Source organism: Ovis aries, chromosome 21 (genome assembly GCF_016772045.2).
Source record: "Ovis aries strain OAR_USU_Benz2616 breed Rambouillet chromosome 21, ARS-UI_Ramb_v3.0, whole genome shotgun sequence".
NCBI classification, from domain to species: domain Eukaryota; kingdom Metazoa; phylum Chordata; class Mammalia; order Artiodactyla; family Bovidae; genus Ovis; species Ovis aries.
In genome coordinates, this window is record NC_056074.1 from 42188526 (window position 1) to 42209514 (window position 20989).

Sequence of the window (20989 nt, forward strand, 5' to 3'; positions counted from 1 at the left end):
CTCCACTTTAAAAAAAAAAATGGCACAGATGTGTTGACAGTGACTTATAATTTTAAGTGGCAGGCGTGGAACTGGGCCTGCCTTGGGCCTGTATCCTGGCGCCCCACATGCCTGGGGTGAGAGTCCCGCAGAGGGAAACCTGCTCCCACCAACCCAAGGGTGACCGACTGGCTGCTGTTGGCCTTGACTCGTCCAGTTTTAGCTCTGAAAGCTCTGCATCTTGAGGACCTCCCAGTTCCAGGACCTCCAACCAGTTTGAGTTGGTTGATCACCCCAGTTAGTTCCCGGCCCACCTTGAGAGTAGGAGAGAGTGCCTTTCATCTCGAGACCAGCAAGAGAGGCTTCAAGGACCCAGGCAAACAGGTGTCTCCTGCTGCTTGCTCCATGCATTAAAGGCCAAGGTCATCCCTGTTGCTGCCCAGCTGGCCGTGGAACTGGACCAGTGGCCGTGTTTTCCGGATGACTGGGCAAAGGTGTGTGCCCTGGGGGTCAGGAACCATCCGAGAAATACCGAAGGCCCCAAAGAGAGCCTGAAAGGGAGATCTGCACTCGGAATCCCCCGATCCTGGAGGGTCCCAGTCCCCTCCCGCCCTCTCTCCCGGAGGAGGACGGCAGAGGCCCAGCTGGCCTCCCCCGCTGTGGTTCCGCGGCTGCTCGAATCCCAGTGGAGCTGGAGGAGGGGAGAAACCGTGACTGGGAATAAACCTTCGTTTTGATCATTAAACCGGAACTAGAGTTGTGATTCCTAAGCGGACGCAGCCCCTGGGACTAGAAGGGACCTGAGGATTTACTGCCCATGAGAGCAACTGGAGAGGTGTGGCAGCTGCTCAGGGCTCCGTCCAGCTGCTGGGGAAGGTCTCCACCTCACCCTGAACTCCCGTGCGTTTAGCTAAGGGCCCGTGGTGTATGCAGCTCTCAACATAAGCCGGGTGTGTGCGAGCGACTTCGTGATTCCAAATAGCTCCTCAAGGTCAAAGATGAATGGCCGCCCCAGGCCCTGTGGACACGTGTCCGCGCCCGTCCCAGTGTCTGGCGGCCACACGGGGCCCTTCCCCTCCACTCGGCGTCCTCCCTGGCTCCGGGGAGCTGCTGTCTCCCGGTGCTCCTCACCTCTGAGCTTGGAGGGCCCCAAACGCTCAGGCCCTGAACCTCCTTCTTCATAACTGCTCCTCCAGGATCACAGCCTCAGATGCTGAAGATTCCCATGTTTCTAAGCCCAGCCCAGCCCTCCTCCCCAAAGCCTGGGTCCTGGCCACTCTGCTCCTCCACTGGGAAGTCTGCTAGGATCTCGGCTAGATGAGTTCAAGGTGGGACTCACACTCTGTCACTAACACTGATATCATAGTGAAGGGCAGGCCCTCACCTGGCCTCCTGGGCCCCTCTCCCGCCCCATACAGGAGCAGAGAGAGTCCGCAACATGGAAATCAAATCTCAGGCTCCCTTTGTTCCTGGCCCTCTGATGGTCCCCCAGCTCACTTGGAGGAGGTGGCTCTCAGGACCCTGCAGAGATGGCCTGCTCTTTTAAAAAAAAAAAACACACAAACAAAAAAACCCAACTATTTACTTGGTTGCCTTGGGTCTTAGTTGCAATATGCGAACTCTTAGTCGTAGCATCTGGGATCTAGTTCTCTGACCAGGGATCGAACCCAGGCCCACTGTATTTGGAACACGGAGTCTTAGCTACTGGACCGCCAGGTAGGTCCCTCTGCTCCCCTCTGACCTTGGCTGTCTCTCTGCTTCAGCCGCTCAGGCCCTTCACTGTGCCTCAGGGCCTGTGCACAGGACTTCCAGGTCCCTGCACAAATGTTCACTATCCTAGTGAAGCCTTCCTTACCTCTTGTCCCTCTTGCCCTGCTCTGTTTTTTCTAGAACAGGTATTGCCATAGGGCCACCTAGAGCAGGAGTGGGCAAACACATCTGTAAGTGGCTGGATCATAAACAGTTCAGGCTTCACAGGCCACACAGCGTCTGCTGTGACCACTGACCTCTGCTATTATTGTACAGAATAAATTGGAGGTGATCCCTGGATAAGCCCTTACCTCTTTGACCTCAGTTTCCTTCCCTGTAAAATGGGTTTATGAAGATTAGGGACTGTGATAGATTCCTGTGTCTGCCATGACAAATCACCACCAACTGAATCTTGAAACAGTGGAAATGTCTTCTCTCAACGTCTGGAGGCCGAAAGTCTGAAATCAAGGCATGGGCAATGTTGGGCTCCCTCCAAAGGCTCTAGGGAAGGACTCTTCCTAAACTCTTCCAGCTTCTGGAGGCTCCAGGTGTCCCTTTGGGGGCCTCATCCCTTGGCCCTGTGCTTCCATCTTTGCACAGCAGTCTCTTCTGCTCTAAGACGGTGTCACTGGATTCAGGGTCCCGTGGGATAATCCAGACGACCTCCTGCTCTTCAGATGCTTCACTATATTTGCAAAGACCCTTTCCCCAGATCAGTTAACATTCATGCGTTCCAGGATGAGGGTGTGGGTGTATTTTTTGTTCTTGGTCGCTCAGTCGCATCCGGCTCTTTGTGACTCCATGGGTTGTAGCCCTCCAGGCTCCTCCGTCCATGAGGATTCTCCAGGCAAGAATACTGCAGTGGGTTGCCATGCCCTCCTCCAACCCAGGGATCGAACCCAGGTCTCCCGCATTGCAGGCGGATTCTTTACTGTCTGAGCCACCAGGGAAGCCCAAGAATACTGGAGTGGGTAGCCTATCCCTTCTCCAGGGGATCTTCCCGATCCAGGAATCAAACCAGGATCTCCTGCATTGCAGATTCTTTACCACTATTCAACTTCTAAAAACTAAGATATGGCATCATTTAACATTTAACATACTATTTAACATAAAAAAGCATTCAACATTTAACACACTAGTATTAAAAAAAACTAAGATCATGGCATCTGGTACCATCAGTTTATGGCAAATAGATGGGGAAACAATGGAAACAGTGACAGACTTTATTTTTTTGGGCTCCAAAGTCACTGCAGATGGTGACTGCAGCCATGAAATTAGAAGATGCTTGCTCCTTAGAAGAAAAGCTATGACTAATCTAGACAGCATTTTAAAAAAGCAGAGACGTTCCTTTGCTGACAAAGGTCCATCGAGTCAAAGCTATGGTTTTTCCGGGAGTCATGTATAGATGTGAGAGTTGGACCATAAAAAAGACTGAACATTGAAGAATTGATGCTTTTGAACAGTGATGTTGGAGAAGACTCTTGAGAGTCCCTTGGACTGTAAGGAGATCAAACCAGTCAATCCTAAAGGAAATCAGTCCTGCATATTCATTGGAAGGACTGATGCTGAAGCTGAAGCTACAATATTTTGGCCACCTGATGGGAAGAGCCAGCTCATTAGAAACGGCTCTGATGTTGGAAAAGATTGAAGGCAGGAGGAGAAGGGGAAGACAGAGGATGAGATGGTTGGATGGCATCACTGACTTGATGGACATGAGTTTGAGCAAGCTCTGGGAGTTGGTGATGGACAGGGAGGCCTGGTGTGCTGCAGCCCATGGGGTCCCAAAGAGTTGAACACAACTGAGCAACTGAGCAACACCTATTCAGCTTATGGGTTCCCCAGGTGGCTCAGTGGTAAAGAATCTGCCCACCAAAGCAGAAGGATGCAGGTCCAGTCCCTGGGTTGGGAAAATCCCCTGGAGGGGAAAATAGCAACCTGCTCCAGTGCTGGGTCGGGCAGATCCCCTGGAGAAGGGATCGGCTACCCACTCCAGTATTCTGGCCTGGAGAATTCCATGGACTACAGTCCATAGCGTAGCAAAGAGTTGGACACGACTCAGTGGCTTTCACTTTCACGTCACTTTCCAGTGGCAGACTGCAGTCCATGGGGTTGCAAAGACTTAGCGACGGAGCACATTCAACCTACTGCAGGTGTCTTTAAAATGCTTCAAAAGGAGGATGAAATTTGAAAGTCGACTCTTTCAGCTGCAGTGAAAATAAAACTGCCAAGTGGACCAGATGCTCCTGGGGCTTCCCAGGGCGTCCTTGCCAGGATGTGAGTTACAGGCAAGCCAAACCCCAGGCAGGGCTGAGGCTCAGGGCTGCAAAATCTAAGGGGTGGATGGAAACTACTGGAGGGAGAAGAGCAAGCAGGTGGTGCCTACACGAGAGGGGTGCCTGGCAATCCATCCCCACGCCCTGTCGTGGACCTACGTAAATCATGAGTCACGTTAATACAGGGCTTCAAAGCATAGAGAACACTGGTCCAAGCCTTCTCTTCTCCTCTTTGAGGGTGGGCAGTGGTGTCATGGCAGGGAGAGGCCCTCGGGGTTGGGAAGGATGGCCTGTTAGATGACGACGTTCCCACTGCACGCCTTAGGAGAATGCTCGGGGCTCCGAGCCCGGAAATGCTGGAGCCCAGGGCACACCTCTGACCACAGCAGCCAGGCCTGCCAGGCGGGAGGGCTTGTGTGCCCAGAATAACTTTCCAGAGTCAGCATGTTCCAGCTCAGGAGGGAAACCAAAGAGGCACTTTTCCCCCAAGTGTCAACGGGCTGAAATGTCATCCTCTGATGGGCCCTAAATGGACCCCAAATGAGCCCCTGTCCCCAGAAACGATTAGATCTGACAGGTGCTGAGCCCCCCTTACTTCACTGCGATGGAACTCGCATCTGAGCAAGGAATTGGGAGTGAACGCTTGCAAACGCAAGGCCTAAGAAAAGCTGGGTGGCGTGATGAGCTGTGACATGCAGCCTTCTGGGGAAGTGGAAGCTTAGCACGTTCTCCAGTTGCTTCTTACATTAGTGAAGAGTCTAAAAATGACTGCCCTTGTGAGGCTGGAATCCTGCAGAATCAAACAGTGATTCAATCTCATTGTTCTTCGCAAACAGCTTTCCTCGAAGCTCTGATCAGAGTCAGGCAACCTAGGCTCTCCGATGCTTTGAGACCTGGGGCACAGTCCCGTCCCCCACAGGTGGTCTCTGGTGACCCTTAGACTGAGAGTTGTGAGAGTCCCTTAGACTGCAAGGAGATCAAACCAGTCAAGCCTAAACGAAATTAACCCTGAATATTCACTGGAAGGACTGATGCTGAAGCTGAAGGTCCAATACTTTGGCCACCTGATGCAAAGAACTGACTCATTAGAAAGGACTCTGATGCTGGGAAAGACTGGAGACAGGAGGAGAAGGGGTGACAGAGGATGAGATGGTTGGATGGCATCACCGACTCAATGGACATGAGTTTGAGCAAACTGCAGGAGATGGTGGAGGACACGGAAGCCTGGAGTCCCACCGGCAGTCTACGGTGTTGCAGAGAGTGGGACATGACCGAGTGACTGAATAAGCAGAGCCCCTAGGGTGGGCCACCCTGGGGCCCCTTCTCCTCCTTCCCACAATCAGCGCCTTTGGGGAGTCCCATTAGCTCTTCCTAAAGCACCCGGAATCCAGCTCCTTGTGAGCCCCCTGCCCCCACCTATCCAAGCTGCCATCTCTCCTGGGTGCAACTGTGGTGCCCGCTGCTGGCCAGTCCCCAGCATCTTCTCTTTCATCCTAACAGTCCTGCCCCTACTCAGCAGCCAGAGTGATCCTTCTATAAATATAAATCAGGTCTTCTCAGTTCACTCAGTCATTCAACAAACATTTATTGAGCACCTACTGTGTCAGGCCCTGGTGTAGGCTCTGGGGATACACGTGGAGTAAAGCAAGTGAAAGTGTATTCTTGTGGAGGGAAGAAAGATAAGGAAACAGTAGTCTGTCAGATGTTGGTCAGTGAAAAGGAGAAAAATTAGGCAGAGAAACGGAGCAGGAAGTGCTGGCAAGGGTGGGCAGTGCAAGGGGTGTGGTGTGCAATCTCCAAGCAGGGTCAGGGAGAGTCTGGCTGAGGAGCTGAAGATGTGAGGGAGTAAGCTATGTGGGTAACAGGGGTAAAAACAGCTCCAGCACAGAGGCTTCCCTGGGTGTCCAGTGGTTAAGAATCTGCACTCCAAGGCAGGAGGCCTGGGTTCAATCTCTGGTCAGGGAACTCCTCCCCCATCCTGCAACTAAGAGTTCACGCAGTGCAACTAAAGATCCCACATGTCACAGAGCAGTTAAGACCCTTGTGAACTAAGTCACTTCACCGTCTCCAACTCTGTGCGACCCCATGGACTGGAGCCCGCGAGGCTCCTCTGTCCATAGGATTCTCCAGGCAAGAATGCTGGAGTGGGTTGCCATGCCCTCCTCCAGGGATCTTCCCGACCCAGAGACTGAAGCTGCGTCTCCTGCCTTGGCAGGCAGATTCTTCTGCCGCTCCCTGTTGGTAGCTCAGACAGCCCTACTTCCCAGGCATTGCAGCCCAACACCCTCATTCTTCACGGCATTCCTGAGTCTGTTAGTGGTGTTTTGGTTTGTTTGCTTTGGTTTTAAATGTATCTATCTTCTTGTTTTTGTTTGTCTTCTTCCCTAGAATATAAACCCTAGGGGACAGAGACATTCTGCCTGAGCACCAGCTTTGTAAAGTTGTCACAAATACAGGAAGAATGCCTGTATCCATGGGCGGGGCTGTTCTGGTGAGTTGTCCATCCTTGTCTCAGCACCTGCAAGGTAAGTGTTCTCACTGTTTTATAAGGGGAGGAATTCCAACGACCCCCCCCCAAGAGGTTATATTTGGACCTGCCCAAGGGCACACCCCTGGGCTTCCCTGATGGCTCAGAGAGGGTAAAGAATCTGTCTGTGATGCAGGAGACTCAGGTTTGATCCATGGGGCAGGAAGATCCTGTGGACAAGGAAATGGCAACCCACTCCAGTATTCTTGCCTGGGAAATCCCAAGGACAGAGGAGCTTGGTGGGCTACAGTCCAGGGAATCATCAAGAGTAGGCCACGACTGAAGCACACACTTTCAACAAGGGCACACCTTGTAGGAAGCAGCAGAACCAGAGTTTGAATTTGGGCCTATGGGTTCCAGAGTTTGTGCTGCTCCTCGCCAGGCCTTCCTGTGCCTCCAAGGGTTCAGTAGCCGAACTTGATGCTCAGGTGGGCAGGGGACGGGGGTGGGGGCTGGGGAAGGGTGGTTCAGAGCCTGCTTGTTGAATGATCAAAGGTGAGGTCTGCATCCTAGAGGCCGCCTACAAGCATATTTGGAAAAACAACGTGTCTACCGCTCAGTCTTCCGTACCCTAGTTAATGTCGAGGGTATACGTTCAGTTTAAAAGTCAACCTCAAACCTACCCCGATTCCCCTGCAGTTTCCACCTCTCGCCATCACCTGCTTCTGTCCCTGTCCCGGCCCCGCCTGGCGGTCGCCTTCCCGGGCCCCCTCCCCGGTGAGAACAGGTGTCGGGGGCCCGCCCCGAGGAGGACCCTGCTGGGGTGGCTGCGGTCGCCGGAAAGCGCGCGCACCTGGCTCGGGGCCCCTGGCTTCCAGCCCTGAAACTGCCTGAGCGCGCGTGCCCTGGGGCAACCCCTTTCGCACACCCCGGTCCCGTGCCTCAGTTTCCCCACCGGGAGAGCTCGGTCCTGGCCGCTCTTAACAGGTGACACACCTGTTTCCGGGGCTCGATCTGGCCCCAGGCCCCGCGGGGTGCAAACCGGGCGCCCGCCCCCGCGCCCCCGCGGAGCCCCGGCGCCCGGCCCCCAGGGGCAGGGGGCGCGGGCAGAGGCGCCGGGACCCCGCGCGCGGCGGTCGCCTCGCGGCGGGCCGGCTCCGGGGGGCGCCCGCAGGAGGGCGCGGCCGGCGCGGGGGGCGCGGAGGGCGGCGGCGGCGGCGGCGGCGGGGGGCGGAGACGCGGCTCGGCTTCCGCTCCCGCGCCTCCTCCCTCCTCCCCCGTCGTCCTGGCCCGCGGCGCCCGAGGGGGGAGGCGGCAGGCGCCCGGAGCCGCGCGAGGAGCCCGGCAGCCGCGCCATGGAGCCCGAGTGAGCGCGGCGCGGGCCCGTCCGGCTCCGGACAACATGGAGGCGGCGCCGCCCCGGTCTCCCGCTCCTCCGCCGCCGCCGCTGCTGCTGCTGCTCGCGCTCTGCTGCAGCCTGGCCCCCGCCGCGGGTAGGTGGGCGCGGGCCGGGGGGACAATGGCCCGGGCGTCCGGGCGACTCGGTTGGCCCCGCGGCCAAGTGCGCCGCGCCGCCGCCGAAGCGACTTTGCAAGTTGGGGGCGAGTTGGGGCGCGCGCCGCGGGGCCCCGCCGCCCCCCGCCGCGCCCGCCTCCCGGGGGCCGCGCGCGGGCCCTTTGTCTCGCCCGCCCGGGCCCCTCCCGGGGACGCCGGGCCCCGTCCCGCGCGTCCCGGGCCGGCGAGCAGGGCGTGCGGGCGCCGCCGACCCCGCCAGGTGCGGCGCGGGCGGGTTCTCACCTGCCCGGGCCCCGAGGCGCGCTCGGAAGTGCGCTCGCCCGGAGCCGGCCGGGCGAGGCCGTGCGGGCACTGCGGGGACCCCGGCCCCGCGGGCAGGCACGGAGCGGGGACGTTCGGCCCGGAGGCAGGCCTGGCCGCCCTGCGTCGGGAACTCTTTTCCCGAGCCTGTTTCCGATGGCCGCGCGGCCGGCCTGCGAGCTCCGGGAACTGATTTAAGTCGCAGAGAAAGTTCTGAACCCCGCGCGGGGCGGCCTGGCCTGCGGCGCTGCCCCTTTCGTCTGCGTCGCTGTCGTTTTCCCAGCGGACTCACACCTGCCAGGTGTGCCCGGTCGACTCGGACCCCCCGTCTGGGCCGCTGGGGCCCCCAAATCGTGACACCCGGCGGGTGTCTACCTCCGGGGGGGCCTGGCTGCGTGGGGCCGCCGCGCGGGGTGACGGGGTCCCAGCCTGCGGCGTGGGGGCCTTGGCTGTATACACACACCCCCTTTGGGAGATCAGAGCCTGGGGACCTTTCTTTCCAACTGTTGGTGTCTCCCAAGGGGTGGAGTTGAGGTCAGGAGGACTCAGGAAACGAAGCGCCTTGTGAAAAGCTACACATGTTCTTTTAATTTGGAGATTGCCATGTGGTTTTTGAAGCAAGCCTCTCTCGCTACCTAAACCATTCTCTTCCGACGTGAGTGTTTTGTTTTTCTGGAGTGTGGCTGGCCCAGTGGACCCCGGAGCGGGAGTCCTCTGCGCCCTGGGCTGCTCTTCTGCTGGTGGCAGTTGGGGGTGGGGGGCCTTGGGTCCCTTTGTCTGGGCCTCTTTAAGGCAAACAGCTGTCTCCCTGAATATTTCCAGCGAGGACACTGCAGGGAGGTGTCCTGGCCTGGCTCTATGGTCACATTCCCGGGGCTGCGGCCCCTCCGCTGAGGTTTGGGGGGGCGAGAAGGGGTAATTCCTCAAGTCCTCTTGCCTCCCAGACCGGATCCCCGGAGACCCTTGGCAGTTTCAGGCTGAATTCGCCTCTCTCAGGAGTGTTTACATTCTTGGCCCCATCTGATACCAGCAAAAAAACAATGACAGTATCTGGGTAGTTCAGGCCGACACTACTGCTTCTCTTTCCGGAAATGCCTGGATCACGGAGGCAAAAGGGTTTTTTTGTTGGGGGGGAAGATGTTTGTTTTAAAGGTGGGGTTTCTCTGCCAGCAGAGTAGCTTTTCACTGCGTTGCAGTTTCGGATTTCCTGGACCTTGGGGTGGTGGTGTTGCTGGACTGGAGTGCCTGTCCTGCGGTTCGAGCCCCCAAGGAGAAGGATCACATTTGTGGAGCTCGGTTGTGTAGGAGGCAAAAAATAGAGTTGATTATTTTAACATTAAGGAAGCATGTCAACACGAGGTTTTTAGAGCCCTGGCTAATGTGGTAATCTGGTCCTAAAATGGAAGGAGAGGGAGGGAACTTTCTGCAGAAACTATTTTGACTGCTCTTGACATGTCATGTCCCTGATTTCTGTGTTAGATTTATGCCACAGTCCAGAGTGGAGCTAGTAAGTTGGTAGCTAATTATTTTTCCTGATTGCTTCCTGTTGCAATATGAAGGGGTGAGCCCAAGGAAATGCCTTTGTTGGAGTGATCCTAGAGCTGGGAGTGGTCGGCCCCAGCTCCAGGGCCCGGGGTCTCTCCCTTTTGGCCCCACTGCACTGGCCCCAGGACCACCCCCAGGGGAGGGAGTGGGGTGCTGCCTGCAGATGCTCACTGCCTGGCCTGCAGGTGAGCATTGAGTTAACTAAGTGCTATGGGGAGTCCATGGAGAGGCTGCCGGCAGGACCCTCTGCTTCCCAAAGCGGGGGCCCACATGCCTGTAACCCTCCTGTGCAGTTCCAAGAATTTACCCAGTTCACCCGCGCGTCCCAGCATTTGCTGTGGCCATGCCGTTGTATTTGGAACCCGTTTAATTTCAGCTGCACTGTGTCACTGCTCAGGCATTTAGCAGAATTTGCTCACGGGGTGGTGGTGGGGGCTGTAGTTAGGTGAGGACTTCCTGTCCTGCCACGTGTGCTTGCCAGGGCTAAGGTCGGGGGCCCCGGGGGTCAGACCCCTTGGGTCTAGAGCAAGGGTCCCCAACCTCCGGGATCTAATACCTGTTAATCTGAGGTGGAGTTGATGCAATAATAATAATGGAAATAAAATGCCCAGTAAATGTAAAGCATTTGAATCATCCCCAAACCATACCTTTCCCCCACCCCCCAGGTCTGTGGAAAGATTGTCTTCCATGCTATCGGTTTCTGGTACCAAAGAGGTTGGGGCCACTGGTCTAGAAGCTCAGTAGCTATTTGACTTTGGACAACTTACTTCGCTTCTGTGTATCCCGTGTCCTCACCTGCTTCCTCCCCCTGCTCAGGAGTGTAAAATACCGCCTGTGAAACCCTCTGCACGTCCCTGGCTGGGGGAGGAACTGTTGGTGGCAGAGCTGTGGTGCCTGTTGGATAATAAGGTTCTTGATCTTTCTGGCCTGGAAGGTCTAGAAGCTCTTATCACACAGTCTGGATTTTCCTCCTGTGTGGGACCTTGAACATCCCGTCCACTGTCTGACTTGTTTTTTGTGGCAGACTGGGTGAAGGGTATTGTGGTGGTGAACTGGGCTGAGCCTTGACTGTGGGGGGCGCTTGGGCAGCTGACTCCACCTTCGTGCGTCTCAGTCTTCTCTTCTGTAAAATGGGCGTAACGGAACTTCCTCCCGGTAGGTCAGCGCGTTGACACATGCCTGGCACTTGTATCATCTCTTTTATTGATGCTGTTACTGTTGGTACCTGCTGAAGCGCTGGGGATAGGATGGGGTAGAATGGTGGAGGAGGCCCGGGCCTTTGCTGTCAGGCTGTCTGGTTGACAGGGAGGCAAACAGCAGCTGACTGTGCAGCTCTCGGGGAGGTGGGCTCCGTCCCAGGACCCTGTCCATAGAGACCCGGTGGTCTCTGCTGAAAGAGGCCAGATCACGCTGCAGAGTCTGGATGTGGTCCAGAAGGCACTGGAAGCTTCCGGAGACTTTAGCTGGGGGAGGGAGATAGGAAACGCAGGGGAAAGGTGTTGAATTGATCTTTTTTTTTTTTTCTCTTTTGTTAAATTGAGGTGAAAATCATGTCACATAAAACTAATCATTTTAAAGGAGACAATTCCATGGTACATTCGCAGTGCTGTACAAGCATCCCTTCTGTCAAGATGCAAAACATTTCCGTCGGCCCAGAATAAAACCCTGCACCCTTTAAACTTCCCATCCCCCTACCCCAGGTCTCTCTGGCATTGCTTGCTCTGGATACTTCATCTGCAGGGACTCACAGGCTGGGCTGCCTGTTGCCTCTGGCTTCACGATTAGCAGAATGCTCTCGTGAGGTGTCCATGTTGCAGCGCGGGACAGCACTTTGCTCCTTGCATAGCGTGGACAGGGCACATCTGCTCATCCGTCCACCCGCTGATGGGCTGACCTTGCGTGGGTGCTTCTCCCAGCAGGCACGGGCTTGGAGCCCATTGTCCCTGTGGGGTTTGGACAGCGGAGGCTGTTTAAAGCTGGGCTGGGGACATGACCACATTAGCTTCAGAGATGGGAGAGGCCATGGTGAAGGAAGCTTGGCTGGGGGACAGACTGAGGGCCAGTGCTGGCCTCTGGTGGGGTGAGGGACCCTGGGAGGTGGACCTGGTAGACTTCGATATCACAGAAGCCCTGGTAGGAGCTGGACATCTGTGGCTTACAAGGCCTCTGGGATGGCCACACGCTCTCAGAATGGGGGGGCTCTGATGGGAGTGGGGGCTGCATCCAGCCCCTTCCTCTGCTGGGCCCGGGACATTTTTGTGCAGGAAGCAGTGGGCTGTCCACCCTGCGGGCGCCCCGGAGACACTGCGGTCAGAGCGCTGCTGATGTGGAGGCCGGTGGGGACAGCAGGGACCCAGAGAGCGGGCCCCAGGGCCCCTCTGCTGCTATGGGCTGCTGTCTGCTTTTTCTCCAGCTTGGGAAGTGGTTTGTTAACTCTGGGACTCAGTTTCCTTATCTGCAAAATGGGGAGGATGGCATGTGTTTTTTGGGGGTTCTACGAGGAGGAAGCCGCCTTTTAGAGGGTCTGTCATGGGAAGGGCATGGTGTGGGGGGAGTCCCATTTCTTTTTGTTAAGCTGTTTTTGTTTGTTAACATAGTGAAAACTTTTATATTTAGAATTAGCCAGCTGGACTCAGTTTAGATGATCCTAAGTTTGTCGGCAACATCCAAAGCATCAGGAGCCAGTGGAACGTAGGGCCGCTTCTCCCTATCAGGCCTGATCAGAGTATTGACCTCAGCCACGTCAGCGTCACAGAGCTTCGCAGCCTGTTTAATTAGGTGCTTGTTGGCACTGACATCCACAGTGAGTTCTCTTTTCTTCACGGCTGACTTGGTGGTAAGGGGGATCTGATGATGGCACAGTGGTCAGGTTTGTTTCTCCTGGGGCCGCTCTTCCCGGGATCTTTGGGCGGCCTCCTGAGCAAAGTGTTTTGGGCAGCCGAAAGGTGGGTGACATCCAGATCTTCTTTTTTTTGGGGGGGGTGCTGTGGACACCTTCCAATACCTCTTTCTTCGTCTTCAAAGCCTTTATTTTGGCTTTGGCTTTAGGAGGGGCAGGGGCTTCCTTCTTCACCTTCGGCGACATCTTCATAAAAAAAAAACAGTTAAAAATGAATTGTATGTATTTATTTGGGCTGCACTGGGTCATCGTTGCTGCACGGGTTTTCTCTAGTTCTGGAGAGTAGGGGCCACTCTCTAGCTGCGGGGCAGGCTTCTCATTGAGGGGCCTCTCCTGCTGCGGAGCACGGGCTCTAGAGCACAGACTCAGTACTTATGACACGTGGGCTTAGTTGCTCCCAGGCCTGTGGGATCTTCCCGGATCAGGGATTGAACCTGTGTCTCCTGCACTGGCGGGCAGGTTCCTTACCACTGAGCCACCAGGGAAGCTCCAGCCATTTCCTTTTAAAAGAGCCCAAGGGTCTGTCCCAAACACCCTCTTCCAGTGGAAGGCTAGAAGAAGCGGAGAGGTGTTGCCAGGCCAGCTGACCTCAGGCTCCACGTGGGGCTGGAGCCTCAGGATCTGATTGCATCGGTGCCCAGTGTTACATGTCCGCCGTCCTCTGTCCCCTTCTCTCGGGATCTCTCTTGCACAGCAACCCCTGGGAGGTTGTCATGGTGACGTCACCTCTGAACCATTTTGCAGGGGTGGGAGATACTGTACTTTCTGGGTATTTTCTTATTTGGTTTCTTGGTTGGTATCAGAGTCACTGGGGCTTCCCTGGTGGCGCAGCGGTAAAGAGCTTGCCTGCAATGCAGAGGACGTAGGTTTGATCCCTGGCATGGGAAGATCCCTTGGAAAAGGAAATGGCAACCCACTCCAGTATTCTTGCCTGAAAAAAAATCCAGCCTGGTGGGCTGTAGTCCATGGGGTCACAAAGAGCTGGACATGACTTAGTGACTAAACAACAAAAACAATATTTAATTCATTGTAGATATTTTTTTAGTACTTTCAGTTTGCCTGGTGTAGTTTTTCTAGTGATTAAACTGAAGCAGCGGTTAGAACTGGACATGGAACAACGGACTCGTTCCAAATTGGGAAAGGAGTATGTCAAGGCTGTATATTGTTCCCCTGCTTATTTAACTCATATGCAGAGTACATCATGAGAAATGCAGGGCTGGATGAAGCACAAGCTGGAATCAAGAGTGCCAGGAGAAATATCAATAACCTTAGATATGCAGATGACACCACCCTTATGGCAGAAAGCAAAGAGGAACTAAAAAGCCTCTTGATGAAAGTGAAAGACGAGAGTGAAAAATGAAAAAACTGGCTTAAAACTCAGCATTCAAAAAACGAAATTATGGCATCCGGTCCCCTCACTTCATGGCAAATAGATAGGAAACAATGGAAACAGTGACAGACTCTATTTACTTGGGCTCCAAAATCACTGCAGGTGGTGACTGCAGCCATGAAATTAAGACACTTGCTCCTTGGAAGAAAAACTCTGACAAATTTAGCGTATTACAGGGCAGAGACATTACTTTGCTGACAAAGGCCCAGATAGTCAAAGCTATGGTTTTTCCAGTAGTCATGTATGGATATGAGAGTTGGACCATAAAAAAGGCTGAACACTGAAAAATTGATGCTTTTGAACTGTGGTGTTGGAGAAGACTCTTGGAGTCCCTTGGACTGCAAGGAAATCAAACCAGTCAATCCTAAGGGAAATCAACCCTGAATATTCATTGGAAGGACAGATGCTGAAGTTCAAATATTTGGCCACCTGATGCGAAGAACTGACTCACTGGAAAAGACCCTGATGCTGGGAAAGATTGAAGGCAGGAGGAGAAGGGGATGACAGAGGATGAGATGGTTGGATGGCATCACTGACTCAATGGACATGAGTTTGAGCAAGCTCTGGGAAGCCTGGTGTGCTGCAGTCCCCGGGGTTATAAGGAGTTGGACACGACTGAGCGACTGAAGAGAACTGAGCCTCTCTTCGGCTCTGCTGTGTCTTTGACCTTGCCTTTCTGGTATCTCTTTTTTTGTGGAATCATATGGTATTTGCCCTTTACGTCCGGCTTATTTTAATGCTTTGCTTTTCCGCTCACTTGGGGCCGTTTCCAGCTTCGGCTGTTGTGGAGACTGCTGCTGCGAACATGGGTGTGCAAGGATCTGTATGAGGTCCTGCTTTCATTTTGGGGAGATTTACCAAGAAAAGTGAAATTGCTGGGTCATATGGCCATTCTGTATTTAATTTTTGAGGAACCCTGAAGCCCTTTTCCATAGCAGCTGCACCATTTTACATCCTCCCCCAGCTACACACAAGGGTTCCAGTCTCTCCCATTCCTGGGCAGCGCTGGTTAGGGCTGACACTGTTTGGGCTCTACCAGCCTGGCAGGTGTGAAGTGGTTCCCCGCTGTGGTTTTGACTTGCGTTTTCCTGATGGTGGCTTAGACGGTAAAGCGCGTCTGTCTACAATGCGGGAGACCTGGGTTTGATCCCTGGGCCAGGGAAGATCCCCTGGAGAAGGAAATGGCAATCCACTCCAGTACTCTTGCCTGGAAAATCCCACGGACAGAGGAGCCTGGTAGGCTACAGTCCAAGGGGTCACAAAGAGTCGGACACGACTGAGCGACTTCACTTTCACTTTCACTTCCTGGTGGTTAATGATGTTGAACATCTTCATACATGCTTGTTGGCCACTTTCTATTACAAATGTGTTTATATTAAAATGCATGAATATATTATATATTATACATGAATACGTATAACTTAAACACTTAACTGTGTGGTTCCTCTTTCTGTGAAAACCAGTGTTCTTGATGGCCTGTTTTCTCCCCTCAGAGGTGACCATACTCTCCACACCTATGTGTTGTTTTGTTTCGAACATGTGCTCATTTTTTACATAAATCCTATCATCCTGTAATCTTCTCTTTTTCATTTGCTGTTGTGTCACTAACATTTTCTGTATCTTTACTTTTAGATTTTCAGTCCTTTTTAAAAGCTAAGTAATTTCCTAGTATGTAGTGTAGTACTTAGTCGCTCAGTCGTGTCCGACTCTTTGCGACCCCATGGACTGTAGCCCACCAGGCTCCTCTGTCCGTAGGGATTCTCCAGGCAAGAATACTAGAGTGGGTTGCCATGCTTTTCTCCAGGGGATCTTCCCAACCCAGGGATCGAACCCAGGTCTCCTGTGTTGCAGGAGGATTCTTTTCCATCTGAGCCACCAGAGAAGCCCATTTCCTAGTATGTGGATACCATATTTCATGGCTTTTACCTAGTTAAGGAACATTTATGTTTTTCTAGGCGTTATTACTATAAAGCCTAGTCTAGGTCATGACATAGCGAATAACATTGCATATGTACCTGTGCACCTGCGTATAAGCTCTTTTGTACGATACCTTCCTCATCAAAGAGTAGATCCATTTAGACAATTTTAAAGATACTGACAAATTCCTCCAAAAAGGCTGCACCAGTTTCTACCCTATCAGGCACATCTCTGAGGGTACACACTTTCCCCTCACCTCTCTGTTGCTAGAAATTACCAGCTTCTATTTTTTAAAATCACTTTGGTTAAAAATTATAACACACTTTGATTCGTTATATCTCCTGGAGTTTGGTCAAAGTCATGTCCATTGAGTTGGTGATGCTAACCAACCATCTCATTCTGCGTTACCCACTTCTGCCCTCAGTCTTTCCCAGCATCAGAGTCTTTTCCAATGAGTCGGCTCTTCACATCAGGTGGCCAAAGGATTGTAACTTCAACTTCAGCATCAGTCCTTCCAATGAATATTCAGGACTGATTTCCTTTAGATTTGACTGATTTGATCTCTTTGCAGTCCAAGGGACTCTCAAGAGTCTTCTCCAGCACCAGAATTTGAAAGCATCAGTTTTTCGGTGCTCAGCCTTCTTTATGGTCCAGCTCTCACATCTGTACATGACTACTGGAGAAACCATAGCTTTGACTATAGGGACCTTTGTCAGCAAAGTGATGTCTCTGCTTTTTAATACACTGTCTAGGTTTGTCACAGCTTTCCTTCAAAGGAGCAGGCGTCTTTTAATGTCATGGCTGCAGTCACCATCCAAAGTGATTTTGGAGCCAAAGAAAAGAAAACCTGTCACCGCTTCCACTTTTTCCCCCATCTCTTTGCCATGATCTTAATTTTTTGAGTGTTGAATTTTAAGTCAGCTTTCTCACTCTTCTCGTTCACCCTCATCAAGAGGCTCTTTAGTTCCTCTTGATTTGTAGGAACTGTACTGATTTGTGGGCTTCCCTTGTGGCTCAGCTAGTAAAGAATCTGCCTGCAATGCGGGAGACCTGGGTTCGATCCCTGGAGAAGGGGAAGGCTACCCACTCCAATATTCTGGCCTGGAGAATTCCATGGGCGGTATAGTCCGTGGGGTCGCAGAGAGTGGGACACGACTGAGCAACTTTCACTACTGCTTTGCAGGAACTCTTTTTATTTGATATGGACATGAATTCTTTGATGTATTTGCTCCAGATTTTTCTTCTGGTCTGTAGCTACTCCTTTGTGTCTTTAGTGGTTTATTATTCCAGAAACATCAGAACGTTCCATGTAATGAAACTCAGTCTGTTCTCTGATGGATTCTGGGTCCCATGCCTCGTTTCTCTATCCCTAGATGATAGATGCATCTTCCTTTATTTTCTTCCAGGACTGCTCTTATTTTGTTGTTTTATATTCAGACATTATTCTTGTTTCTTTGTGGGTGTGTATGGTTATGGTTTTGTGGATATATGGTATGAGGTAGGGATCTGACTTGTCCACCCCTGCCCCCCAGTAAGTGGACAGGGAGTGAACGGTGTGACTTATCTAACCCTAAGCCTCATTCATGTAAAATGCCGCTTTTTCACCTACAGTGTTCTCAGGTGCTTGCCTCCTCATTCTGGAACCTTCCCTCCTCTCTTGACCCGCTGGTGTCTTGCTATACCAGCCTGCTGCTGTTTTCAATCTCGGCAGCATTGTTGTATATTTTGAGATCGATTGTGAAATTACCCTTCCATTGTTCCTTTTGAGAAATTGTGTTGACTCTTCTTGTGCGTTTATTCTTTGGGAATAAACTTCAGAGTCAGCCTATGAGATTCTGTCGTTTGCTCTCTTGATCTGGGGACAGCAACTGGTGACGTGCGGTGGGTGTTGGAGGGCTGGGCTTTAGACGTGGCCTCCGGCAAGCAGTCTGGTCTCCGGCTGTGGCAAGAGATGCGTGTGCGGCCACAATGGAGCTGGTCTTCGCATTTCGGGTTCCCGTTAGCACACGGAGCGCTTCAGAGGCGTTGTGTCTGTTGGACGGCCTCGGCCACTCCTGCCGCGCGCGTCCGCTTGGGATACGAGCTCTAGTGCAACTAACTCCAGCACCAGCCCGGAGGCAAATATAATCACCTCTTAAATGACTGCTCTCCTGCCCTTGTTCATTCCAGAACAAAATGTGAGCAACTTTAATTTCTTCCCTGGGCTGTACCCCTCTATTAACCCAGATGGGGAGGCGGTACCCGCCTAGCAGAACTCTCAGGAAATGGCTCAGTGGGCATTAAAGGCTGACTGAGTGTGTGGCCCCGGCCCAGACACGTGAGTACGAGGGCCTGGGGCCTTCCAGACCCGCCTCTTGTGGGCAGCTGCCACCCTGGACTCCGCCCTGAAGTGAGCAGGCATCGTCCTCGATGGGAGCGAGGGGATGCCTTCCCCACAAGCTGGTTGCTGAGCAAGCTGTGCTCTTGAGCTAGCATTCACTGGGGAAGGCCATGGCTCTGAATTTTCCCCAGAGTGAGCTTGGTTCCCCAAAGAAGACTGGATGGGGGACTGGGGTGTGGTGGAGCCATCTCAGCCACCTGCCCTGATTCCTCTCTACTCAGACAGGAAGTGGTGCCCATTCTTTCTCTCCTCTCTGGATGTGGTCTGTCTCCCTTCCTTCCCAAACCCAGGCTCCCGGCTCTGAGGCCTTCCCCCTGGGCCCTCACAGGGCCCCACGGAAGACGAGATTCCGGGTAGAGGATTACATCAGCTTCTAGCTGTTGTTCAGTCCCTAAGTCGTATCTGACTCTGTGACTCCTTGGACTGGAGCCCGCCAGGCTTCTCTGTCCATGGGACTGTCCAGGCAGGAATGCTGCAGTGGGTTGCAGGATTCCCTCCTCCAGGGGATCTTCTGACCCAGAGATCAGAGCTGCACCCCTTGGCTTGGCAGGCGGATTCTCGTGTCACCTGGGAAGCCTCACTTCTGGTTGTTCTCTGCTTTCCAGAACCTTCCCCTTGCCCATTTATCTTTCATTCTGGCCAGATTCATTTTTCTGAAGCTAGTTTCATTACCTCCTCCCCTTTTTAAGAAAATGTACACTGGTTTCTGGGTGTCCAGAGTTGAAACGTTTTGGCCTGGCGTTCCACGCTGCTGCTGAGCTGGCATTATTCTCTGCGCTCCAAGGTGAGCGCTTCTCCAGGCAGATCCGTCTCCTCCGAGTCCATGGTCCCCTTTGAGACCTCCCACGGGCCACCCAGTCTGAGGGCCTGGGGGGCAGATGTTTCCATCCCCTCCTGCTGCCTCTGGCCCGGGGTCTGGTGGGCAGAGGCCCTGAGGCTGCCCGAGGCCTTGTCTGCCTGGGGAGTGGCTCTTACCTGTCCTTACCCGCTCTGGCCCCTAAATCCACTGTGTTGTGAATTTCTGCCTGCATCCCGGACGCCACCCTGATTGTGTTCCCCGGCTTGTAGGACACCTGTCCTGCTGCATGACAGAGGCTTCTGGGGCCAAGTGTGGGGCCCCCCTCCCCTCCTTAGAACATGCATTTCTTTTTTAAAGATCTTCGTGACCATTTGTAAAGTCTCTTGGATCTGATACAATATTGCTTCTGTTTTACGTTTTGTTTTTTTGGCCATAGGGTCTGTGGGACCCTAACCCTGACCAGGGATGGAACCCATACCCCCTTAATGGAAGGTGAAGTCTTAACCACTGGACCGCTAGGGAAGTCCTAGAACCCATATTTCTGAGATCTGTGTTCTAAGATGAAAAGTGAAAGTGTTAGTCCTTCCGTCCTGTCCAACTCTGCAACCCCATGGACTGTAGCCTGCCAGGCTCCTCCAGGCAAGAATTACTGGAGTGGGAAGTCATTCCTTCTCCAGGGAATCTTCCCTACCTATGGATCGAACACCTCCCCACCTCTTGGAAATCATCCTTGAATATTCATTGGAAGGATTGATGCTGAAACTGAAGCTCCAATACTTTGGCCACCTGATGTGAAGAGCCGACTCATTGAAAGAGACCCTCATGCTGGGAAAGATTGAAGGCAGGAGGAGAAGGGCATGACAAAAGATGAGATGGTTGGATGGCATCACCGACTCAATGGACAGAGTTTGAGCAAGCTCCGGAAATTGGTGATGGACGGGAAAGCCTGGCGTGCTGCAGTCCATGGGATCGCAAAGAGGCAGACATGACTGAGCAACTGAAAACACCTTCCACAGCCCAGACCGAGACATCACAGGGGGCCTGACACCTGCATTTTTCATTCGTAGTTTGTATCATCTTTCAGAATCGTGTAGAACATTTTCAGTCATGCAAAAATAGTGGAGAGTGGTGGGAGAATGATTTTTATGCTAAAAAAGTAAGCTTGTGTGCTTTTGAGTGACAACTGCAGAATAGGAAGCTGAGTGGCAGATACTGTTAATGAGTTTTCAGGAGTTTAAGCATTAAGAGAGCTTTGTCCCTTTAAGGTTGCCCCCTTGAGAGATATTTTAGTTCTTTTCTCAGTTGTATCCCTTATTAACATTGAATCTTGTAGCGCTTGTTAAAATTGAAAAATTTCTTAACTAAAAATAAGACTTTGAGGGACATCCCTGGTGGTCCAGTGGTCAAGACTTTGCCTTTAGATGCCGGAGGTGTGGGTTTGATCCCTGGCCGGAGAGCTAAGATCCCACATGCCTCACGGCCAAAATGCAAAACATGAAACAGAAGCGATATTATGACAAATTCAAAAAGGACTTTAAAAATGGCCAACATCCAAAAAATAAAAAGAATGAGACTGTTTGTCTTTTCTATATTTAAGCAGGTTTGTGGTGTTGGAGACTTTCTGATTAGGTATATTTATCTCTATATCATTTTATTTAGTGTCCATTCAAAGCATTGGAATAAGTTAAATGAATTTTTAATGAAAAGTTGCACCCTTGGACGTCTGAAGCTTGTTCTGGTCGCACTGGCACTGCTCGGCATCGGCGTGAGTTTGCT

The 20989-nt window shown here is 52.8% G+C and overlaps 1 protein-coding gene across 2 annotated transcripts in view; it reads left to right on the top strand.

Moving 5' to 3' along the window:
• The first annotated feature begins 7784 nt into the window (after window positions 1–7784).
• LRP5 (LDL receptor related protein 5) overlaps window positions 7785–20989 on the top strand; it is a 122698-nt gene continuing 109493 nt past the window's right edge. For both annotated transcript variants that reach the window (XM_027959819.3, XM_027959820.3), the window contains exon 1: window positions 7785–7961. In XM_027959819.3, the coding sequence (XP_027815620.1) occupies window positions 7871–7961 (91 nt within the window). In that variant the 5' untranslated portion in view covers window positions 7785–7870. The remainder of the gene's footprint in view (window positions 7962–20989) is intronic.